The 10,413-nt window shown below is 39.7% G+C and overlaps 1 protein-coding gene across 3 annotated transcripts in view; it reads left to right on the plus strand.

Moving 5' to 3' along the window:
- The first annotated feature begins 3,398 nt into the window (after window positions 1-3,398).
- Window positions 3,399-10,413, plus strand: part of ampd1 (adenosine monophosphate deaminase 1 (isoform M)) — a 9,311-nt gene continuing 2,296 nt past the window's right edge. The window contains exons 1-12 of one of the 3 annotated variants that reach the window (XM_014010330.1): window positions 3,399-3,585; window positions 5,182-5,190; window positions 5,626-5,791; window positions 5,905-6,058; window positions 7,150-7,315; window positions 7,408-7,627; window positions 7,970-8,099; window positions 8,233-8,427; window positions 8,548-8,679; window positions 8,797-8,960; window positions 9,042-9,168; window positions 10,191-10,354. In XM_014010330.1, coding sequence (XP_013865784.1) covers window positions 3,564-3,585; window positions 5,182-5,190; window positions 5,626-5,791; window positions 5,905-6,058; window positions 7,150-7,315; window positions 7,408-7,627; window positions 7,970-8,099; window positions 8,233-8,427; window positions 8,548-8,679; window positions 8,797-8,960; window positions 9,042-9,168; window positions 10,191-10,354 — 1,649 coding nt within the window. In that variant the 5' untranslated portion in view covers window positions 3,399-3,563. The other 2 variants (XM_014010331.1, XM_014010329.1) reach the window with 2 other exon arrangements.

Raw genomic sequence — 10,413 nt, forward strand, 5'->3', positions numbered from 1 at the left:
ACATAAATAAACACCTGATTTAATGACTGGAGACAGATTCTTCATTAAACTAGTTGCATCGTCCTGTTTTTAAATTCAGTTATAACTCAGATAATTAAATTAATGTGATAATTTATCCCAAACAAGCTTAGAGGAGGGTTTTTTTTACATTTATTTATAAGATCGATATGTGCTATATTATAGTTTTATTTTGGTTCCTTWAAGAAACACACATCTTACCCTGATGATCTTTTTGATGGGAAGTGATGGAGTTGCAGCTGATTTGGTTAAACCYTGAGATTAACATCTGACGTAATCTCATGCAGTATTTTTCACTTTTATACTGACAGACACATTTTCAGCTGTAATAAATGTGCATCATGTCATGTAGCTAACTTAGATTATATGTAGAAAGGATATATTTTGTTTTATTTTGAGCACTTTGAGGTTGTTCCTGCCTAAAAAAACATGAATATTTTACATGAATAAACATGAAAATTCAACTGATTCTTAAAGTGCCTGTGACGTCAAATTTTTGTAAAACATATGAATGCATTTTTAGAAAGAGGACATTGATAAAATGTTGCAAAAGAAATTTCTTGTCGCTGAGATGAACAGTTGTTGAGATATTTGCCTGTGAAGTAACAGGAAGTGATGTCAAAGGGGAATGTCTGCATGTAAACAGAGCGTTGCTACAACAGCCAACAACCCAGACTGTAGAGAAGAATCTGATGTTTCTTAAGATTATTTTGAGTCACTATCAGAGATAGTTCAAATAATATTGTTTCAATAAACAAAGACCAGATTTTTCTTTGTTAAAGAGTTCCCCTTTGATGTCACTTCCTGTTTCACTTTGGGTGAGTCAAGTTCAAAAGAAAATATGCCAGTTAAGAGACTAAATGGGTTAAATCATGTGTATTATTCCAACTTTCTTAAATATAAAGATGTTTTCTTTGACTTTTTGTATTTGAAGAATATGCATGTCACAGGCACTTTAAAGCCAAGAGAAAAAAGAAAAATCAACGAAATCTTCTTGTAAAGCTAAAACAACTTAAGCAGACAGAGGACAGGTGCTGCTGTAATCCAGCTGGCAGTTGGGCCGATGATGATGATGATGACGATGGGAGTAATATGAGCCGGACCAACTTGGGTTCCCCTCCTGCTCCTGGAAACCACGAGCTGCTAAARTTTCAAGTTCATGGTCATGAACAGTCTGCTCTCACCAGACCAGGAAAAGGAAAATCTTTGAAGAAGTCATCGTTCATGTTTAGTTCATGTGGGAGTGAAGTGTGTTGTGGGATTAAAATTAATTCAGCTCTTTTGTGAAGATTAATTTGACGAGTCTGCAGCTATTATTTATGAAGCTGAACTGACTTAGCGGCTTGGTGTCTTTAACTATATTTGAACAAGAGTAACTTTGACATTTAAGATTGAATTTCCTATAAATAGATGTCCTCAAGCAGCCCATTCAGGATAATCAGACAGTAGACGAGCCACAAAAGACRTATTTTTAGAAGCGTGGATTTGAGCACACTGATTTAGAACTTTTTTAAAGAAGTTTGTGGCTTAAAAGAAAAAACTCAGACCCTGAGTTTTTTTTATAATTTAGTCATATAAAGTTGATTTAAAAAATGTGTTGCTATTTTTAAAATCTGTCAAGTCAAAAAGTTAGGAGTGAACATCTGCAAGTCAGGGGCATCACAAAGGGGGGACGGAGGGGGGCAACAGCACCTACATTATGTTGATCAGAAGGCAATTCCCTAATTTCCGTAATGATATATATATCAAAAATCCTTCATATGATAATAAAATGACAAMTCTGAAATTCTGTTCCATCTTCTGGTGTTGGTGCCTCAACCCTAACCCCATTAAAAATACTAAACCATTTCTATTTTCATTTTGCAGAACGGTGAAACAAAAAAATTAAATAAATCAGAGAAGAATTTATTTATTTTTACAGGGACAGTACAAAAAAACACTATCACCCACAGGCAACAAATGCAGCACACACAAGGCTTCTAGCTAAAAGCTAATTTACAGCCCTCGTCCCTGAAAACCTTAGCTCCATCTTATATTAAAGATTTTTTTGTTCCATATTTTCCTAACGCAACACTTTGCTCTCAGACTGCAGGTTTACTTTTGTTCCTAGAGTTTCTAAAATGGGAGGCAGAGCTTTCACTTATCAAGCTCCTCTCTTGTGGAACCAACTTCCAGTTTCTGACATCCGGTCTACTCAGCTTAAAATTTCCTTTTTGATAAATCCTTAATTTTGCTGCTGTAGACTTAAAGAGCCTGTGACGTGCACATCCATGAAATACAAAAAGTCAAAGAAAATATATTTATATTTAAGAAACTTGGCATAATCCACATGATTTTCTCCGTTATGTCATATAATTGGGTTATTGACTCCTTTAGAATTTGGTTCAGCTGAAGTGAAACAGGAAGTGACATCAAAGGGGAACTCTTTGAGAAAGAAAACTCCCTGGTTTTTGTCTATTTAAACAATATTATTTGAAATATGACTCTTTCTCAGCTCTCAATGATAGTGATTAAATTAATCTAAAGAAACATCTGATTCTTCTCTACAACCTGTGTTGTTAGCTATTTTAGCAATGTTCTGTTTACATGCAGACATTCTCCTTTGACATCACTTCCTGTTACTTCACATGCAAATATTTCAACAACTGTTCATCTCAGCGGTGTGAAATCTTTTTTTTACAATATGTTATCAGTGTTATCCTTCCAAAAATACATTCATTTTTATTACAAAAATTTGATGTCACAGGCACTTTAAACTACTAGAGGGCAAACTGACATTTCCTCCCACTTTTGCTGTCTTCACGTGCTCTAACCTCCATGTTTTTATTTGTCTTTGTTCCTAACATTAACCTGTGTTTTTTGTTTATTTTTTTAAACCACACCTAGAACAATCTTTTTGATTTTGTTTTGAGTCTCTTTCCTGTTCTCTTTGTCCCCAGTGGGTCCAGACAGATGACTGTCAGTTCTCAGCCCGGTTCTGGTTCTTGTTAAAGGGGAGTCTTTCCTTTCCACTGTCACCAACTTGTTGCTCAGGACAAACAGTTGATACAATCTGAAGATTTGACTCAATTTTTTTTACTCCTTTAGTAAAATTTATAACAAATTGACTTCAAATCTGGATCTAAATGTCCTGAGCTGACTTGTATTATGAATTGGCACTATATATATATATATATATATATATATATATATATATATATATAATGAACTGAATTGCTACCTTCAAAGCAGCTACCACAGAATTTTACTCCAAACTGTATGAGTGTCAGGATATTATATAATACAATCTGTCACACGCACACCTACCCATCCCAGAGTCAAAACATTGTGCCTGTCAGTGAACCCTGGCTCCACATAGACCACCTAAAATAGAATTGGACAGGTCCCCATTCCATCTCATGTGGGCACAGCATGTTCTGATTCCACGTGAGGCTGAGGGATCTTAATACCRCTCACACCCAGCTGTGGGCTCCACTCCACAGTGGTCCGGTGCCCGTCCACAGCGCYCCAGTCCTCAGGAGGTGTTTCACCGGGACACAGTCACCATGCCGAAAGTCCTGCTGCCAGGTGAGTTTTGGCAGAGCGACGCTGGGCTTTAATGTTTCACATCAATAGGATGATTTTTTTGACAAGTTTATACATGATGATAAAACCTAATTAAAAAAAATACTATAACTTTATTGTTGTTTTGCCTTTTTATGGCTTATTCTGGCTAACAGGTAAAACAAACTCCATCCAGTCACTGAACTGAGGAGAAAACTTCACTTTTTCATAATATTTCCAATTTGTTTCCTTATTTTTTTATTGTTAGTTGTCTCTTTGTGAGGAATGACACTTTATTAAAGGTTCATGTGTCTTTGAATACATAAAGCTCCACTTTTAATTAAATAAATTTTCATTTGTGATTTATTTAACACTAACTCGCCTCGTTACGGCATTAAAAAGCCATTTTTGGTCTTCAGGCTCTCAGAGTGATATGATAAAACCTTGAGGCTGTATTAATTTCTGCTGGAGCAGAATTTAGTAACTGATTAGGTGTCAGCCAGGATGTATGATGGATGGAACTTATCAGTTTGCATCTTTCATAACAACCGTGACACGAGAGAGGATTTCAGGATTTATGTTATTCTAAWTGTAAGTATTATGGTTGCCAAGTAGATTTATTTATTGTAATAATTTTTCAGTAACTGGAGGAGAGTGTGTCTGAGAGATGGTCTCTTATGCAGATCTAATCAAATTCATGTGAGTCCAAAATTAAACAGCTAATTCTGCAAAAGACAAAAGAGAGGGAGTTTTAAAACAACCTAGACACATAAACCTTGGTCAATTAACCTTTTTTCCATAAGAAACACAATGGAAAATATTATATTTACATAAAATTCTTGTTTTTTTAGGTCGTTTGACTGTTTTGTAGCTTCATGACCTGAAACAGAAGAGAAATAAAAACCCAGCATTCCTTGAATGAACACATATCACCCACCACCTTTCATGTCAGAGTTGAAAATGTTAAGAAACCTTGAATTTTAGTTCATTATCTGTAAAAATGACTGAGTTAGAGTCAGTTTTATGTTTGCTAAAGATGTCACACATGATTGTCCTCCTTCGCCTTTTGGCAGGGCAGTAAAAAGTGGAATAAATATCTTTTTTTTTATCAGTGAACATTTAATCAAAGGCAGGAACAAGATCCTCAAAGGTTTGAGTTGGGAAAAGACTGAAGTCAGCAAAGAACCCAAATGTAGAACTCATTTAGGCAGGAAGGTGGCAGATAAAGAAAGTAAAGATTTTATTCTTATTCTCATTAAATAAAAGATGCTACAGAATTTGAAAAAMCTAGAAACRTACARAAGAACAAAGACCAGTCAGWTWAGTTTTAAAGTGSACTCCTGACATCTAGAGGCAGAAAYAGGAAMGTCACGCCAACTGATCATTTGTTTTCCATTTTATCCATCCTCACGTTTAACCCAGCATCTAATTTCACAGCTTGCATCACTAAAGAAGGTCTAACATGTATGTTTTAAATCTTATATACAGAGGACATGTTCTTATAACCCACCTTATAATAAACTGGACGTCGTCATGTCTGACATTATAACATTTTCTAACCTTTTTTGTTTTTTTGTAATTTCATCCTGGGTGGTTCTACTTTCCTGGTGTCTCAATCAGATGAACAGAGTAAGTATGGAGGTGAAGAAAAAGAGTTTAAATTTAATATCCATGTTGGATAAGTTGCATTAAAGCACTGGTTTTAAAGTATGTAGGTGCATGGAACAAGTAGAGCGTCTTCATAACTCCTGTCATTTTATAAATGGGTTTGGAGTTATGTATTGAAGCTGCATCTGTAGAATATTCCTCTGTATTAGAGCTTCTACTGGACTTTGTGTTTGCAGGTCAGAGTTACAGTTTGGAAGTGTCCAAGTCGATCTGTGGTYGTGTATTTTGTGCATGTGCTGGACTCTGTACATGTAGAACTTCACGTCCAGTTCGGTTTACGTTGGTGCCTCCGTGYTGAGATGATCGTTCAGTGGGGTTCAGTGCTGCATGGTGTGATGGATGATGATGATGCTTCCCTGAAAGTAAACGTGACAAACCCATTGGCGTGCCTGACAGAGACCGATGAGAAGATAAGGGCCTTGGCAGAGAAGGTCTTCGCATCGGAGACCAAAGATGAAAACGTCCGCGATGAAATCTCCATGTTTGACGTGGCAGAGGATTGTCCAATCCTGCACCAGGAGATGGCCCATCACCTGCACACCGATGACAACACAGAGAAACGGTGAGAGAAGGCGTCACTTTGTGCTCCTGATAGATTGAAGAGTTGGATAGATATGTTTCTAAAACGCTCACTAGTGCATAAATTAACCTCTACACTTCACCTTTGATCAATAGTAAGAGGCTTCAGCGTTGCCGGACAGTAGCCGGCCCAGCTGCCGGTCCCCAGGTAGCAGCTGTTCATGCGGCGCCGGTGGAAGTGGACGCACCCCTTTACCTGCACGTTCCTGACTTTCAGAGAGTGGCCGTCCTCGGAGACTACGCTGCTGGGGTAAAGTTTGTCATCCGTTATGGTTCCAAAGGGCCGAAGCTCAGCTGCTTTTCGACCCTTTGAAGACACAAACGAGTGGTTGGAAGACCCAAATACAGACACATAACRTTCATGTTCAGGGTTGTGTTTACTAAATTTAACCAAGGAGAAACTGTAAAACAGACACCATTGAAAGGTGCACAAAGATTAACCCACTTTTATACTTAAACGTGTTCTACAAAATTCTTTGCTTATCTGATTCTGCCAAATTTGGCAGCACGGCGAATCAGTGGTTAGCACCGACGCCCCACAGCAAGAAAGTCTTGGGTTCGGACCTGTGGTCTTTCTGTGCAGAGTTTGCATGTTCTCCTCGTGCTTGCGTGGGTTTTCTCCGGGTACTCCGGTTTCCCCCACCCCTCAAAACATGTACAATAAGTTGCCTTCAGGCCCAGGCCTCCCTTGAAAAAGAGATCTGAGATCTCAATGGGACCTGCCTGGTAAAATAACGGTATAAAATAAATAAATAAATAAATTTGTCATCCATCCATCCATCCATCTGTTATCTTCTGCTTGTTCTGGAGTTGGGTGGTGGGCCAGCCGCTTGATCAGGAAGGACTCCTCTTCCAGCTTTTCTGAGAGAATTCCAATGCTCCCAGGCCAGTCGTGAGACAGCGTGTCCGCCAAGTCGAACATACCTGAGGCACCTTCCTAGGGAGGTTTCCAGGAGACATCCTTATCACTGAACTGCCTAAACTGTCTCCTTTTGTTGAGGAGGAGCAGCAGCTCTACTCTGAGTCTCTCCCAGATAAGTGAACGTCTAACCCCATCTTTAAGGGAGAGTCCAGCTACCCTGTGGAAAAAACTCAAGAATGTAGACCGAGCGGGTAAAGCTCAGCTTTCTCTTCACAATAAAGTAACGTAGGTCAATCATCTGACTTGAGCTTCAGCCAAGTGCTTCATTTTCATTTTTATGAATTTCATATCAATGTATCTGAAAAAACGCTTTCAAACTGCACCATCCGATACAGCTCGGGATAACCTTTTCAATGAGTACCTTTAAATGTGCCRACCTCTGAACATTAGGGTTTCTCATATTTCCATGTTCTCCCCAGGTGACCATGGATGACTTTGAGCTGGCATGTAAGGGTCTGTACCGTGCCTTGACCATCAGGGAGAAGTACATGAGACTGGCCTACCAGCGATTCCCAAGAACAGCCTCCCAGTTCCTGCGTCAGATGGAGGGGGAGACTTTCAAAATCGAAGACCAGGTGCAGCCAGGTGAGAGGASAAGCAGACGAGGATAAACACAGACAAAAAATAGAAAGAGCTCAAATATCTTAAATGTTTTTATTTATTTATCAAACCCTCAGTTTTTACTCCTCCKCCCAAGACCGGAGAGGACCCCTTTGACACTTCAAAACTGCCAGAGAATCTGGGCTACGTGGCYCGTATGAAGGACGGTCTTATGTACGTTTACAATGATGCTGCCGCTGCTGACAAACATGAGCCCAAGGACCTGCCTCATTCAGACTACAACACCTTCATCGATGACATGAACTTCCTCATCGCTCTCATTGCACAGGGCCCGACGTGAGTCCTTTCAGGTTTCTTGCAYATTTATTTCAACGTCTTGGGGAGAGGGACGCCTGATTTCTCTCCTTGGCCTGTTGCCCCATGACCCGACCAAGAATAAGGAGTAGACGATGGAGATGTCCAAAATTGAACTTACATCTGAAAACTTGGAACYGGATTGGTTTGATAGTTTAATGCAAATTTCAACGTGAACATCTGCAGTCGAGCTTTAAGATTTGCAGGGTTTAATGAAATTCTATAAAATTCAACAAATTTTCCAAACATTTCAGAATATTTTCCAGTTCGTTTCAGTTGGTATAAATGTATGTCGCCTCGCATCGCTCGTTCTTGTCTTCGCAGTAAGACGTACACGCACCGACGTCTGAAGTTCCTCATGTCCAAGTTTAACGTGCACGAGATGCTGAATGAGATGGAGGAGATGAAGGAGCTGAAGATGAATCCACACAGGGATTTCTACAACTGCAGGAAGGTGGGCAAAAGGCAGGATGTACACAGACCAATAATGCTCCTAAATGAATTGTGCTCATTCTACTATGGCTCCCTCTTGTGGCCGTTGACAGTCACTACGTCAACTTTAAATCATTTTTTTTGTGGCTTTCCAGGTGGACACTCACATCCACGCAGCCGCCTGCATGAATCAGAAGCATCTGCTGCGCTTCATCAAGCGGTCTTACCGTGTGGATGCTGACCGTGTCGTGCACAACCTTAAAGGGAAGGAGGTCACTATGAGAGAGCTGTTCGAGTCTCTCAACTTGCATCCCTACGACCTCACTGTGGACTCTCTGGATGTGCACGCTGTACGTTTTATATTAGACAAAGAATAGATGAGTTAGGTCTGAACAGACAGCAAGTTGGTGGAAAAACTTTGAATTTTCTTGATCCAAATCCATGTTTTGTTTTCCTTTTTTTTCCTGAAGGGCAGACAAACCTTCCAGCGTTTTGATAAGTTCAATGCCAAGTACAACCCTGTGGGAGCCAGCGAGCTGCGTGATCTGTACCTGAAGACAGAAAATCATATCAACGGAGAATATTTTGCCACAATTATCAAGGTATTTGCAGGACCGTTGGAAAGCTTTCTACTATAAAATGTGACAAATTAAATTATTTGCTGCAAATAATGAGCTTATTTTGTCAAAACCTAACCTTTRTTTCATTTTTTGAGCCAGGAAGTAGCCAGTGATCTGGAGGATGCCAAATATCAGTATGCTGAACCTCGTTTGTCCATCTATGGATGTAACCCAAACGAGTGGACCAAACTCTCCAGCTGGTTCGTCAAACACAGAGTCTTCTCCCCCAACCTCAAATGGATGATTCAAGTTCCCAGGATCTAGTAAGTTTGGTCAAATCCTCTTCAGAACATTGGCACGCAGAGTTAACCAAATTACTTTTTGCATCTCTTTTTTTATCTTAGTGACATCTTCAGAGGTAGGAACTTTGTACCCCACTTTGGCAAGATGTTGGAGAATATTTTCCTCCCCGTCTTCCAGGCCACAATCGACCCACAGTCCCACCCAGAGCTCAGCATMTTCCTCAACCACGTGAGTCATGGATGGACCACAACAAACATGCTCTGGGTCGACCTCAGACAAAAAAAAAAAAAGAATAAAATAATTTCAAACAAATGCACAACTTGGACAGCAGACATGACCACACTGAGTRGAGAAAACTAAAACCAGGGTTTGCGCTGAACAATAAATTTGTTGCCATCACAGATGAAGGAAGAAGGAGCGTGTTTGTCAGTGTGCATTGCCAATGCAATGCACACTATTGTTTTCCTGTTTCTCTTTAATATTATTCAACTTATTCCGTCTTCTTCCAAGTCGCCACGCTACTCCTCCTGCATACTTTGTCCTACAGCTGCCTTTGTAATTTCTATCTGTAAAGGTCCTGTGCCAAATCATTGCTATGCCTTCTGGTGCCTGTACAGCTTGTAGTTTTTGAAATATTAATGTTTAAACTTTATTCCAAAATTCATATAATGGGAGTCAATGCGGCCTTGTAATGGTCCAATACTGTCCCATGCTGGACTCAACTTGGTACTGCTCCATACTTTAATAATATTTMATCTCAATWGTTCAGTGTTTACAATACTAATATGATTGTATTTGGATGTTTTACTATAATATTGTCTTAATACTGCTCTATTGTTGTAATATTATGCAGTTTAGTGTCAATAATTGTATTGGCAATGTAGCCTCTTTCTGCACACATACAAACCAACCGCTGCCACCACCTTCTGCCATAACTCCATTTGTCTAATGGTCTATGTCATGGACTTTCATGAGGGAGATCAGGGTTCAAAACCCAGCTAATGCAACTTTAACTAAAAATCTCTTCCAACATCATGTTGTCACTCAATTRCCTTAATTGAAAACACCTGCTGACGTGACAAGCACAACCTGGTACAGAAAACATATTTGATCCTGGTCAAAGCTCATTCTGCAAGTCCAATGCTGCAGGCAAAGCCATGCTGCAATGACATGCTACGTGGCAATGCACACTTGTTTTTACATCGTAAAAACCCATGTCTAGTTGTATCTGTTTTCTTCCTGGTTTGTAGGTGACGGGCTTCGACAGCGTGGACGACGAGTCCAAACACAGCGGTCACATGTTCTCCACCAAGAGTCCTAAACCAGAGGAGTGGGACATCAACAAGAACCCGTCCTACACCTACTACATCTACTACATGTACGCCAACATCGCTGTGCTCAACCAGCTGCGCAGGTGAGGAGCTTCACTCTCATCTTGGATCTACATGTAGACGTTAGCTTCAACTCTTAACC

The sequence above is a fragment of the Austrofundulus limnaeus genome, unplaced genomic scaffold, assembly GCF_001266775.1.
Source record: "Austrofundulus limnaeus strain Quisiro unplaced genomic scaffold, Austrofundulus_limnaeus-1.0 Scaffold68, whole genome shotgun sequence".
Classification (NCBI taxonomy): domain Eukaryota; kingdom Metazoa; phylum Chordata; class Actinopteri; order Cyprinodontiformes; family Rivulidae; genus Austrofundulus; species Austrofundulus limnaeus.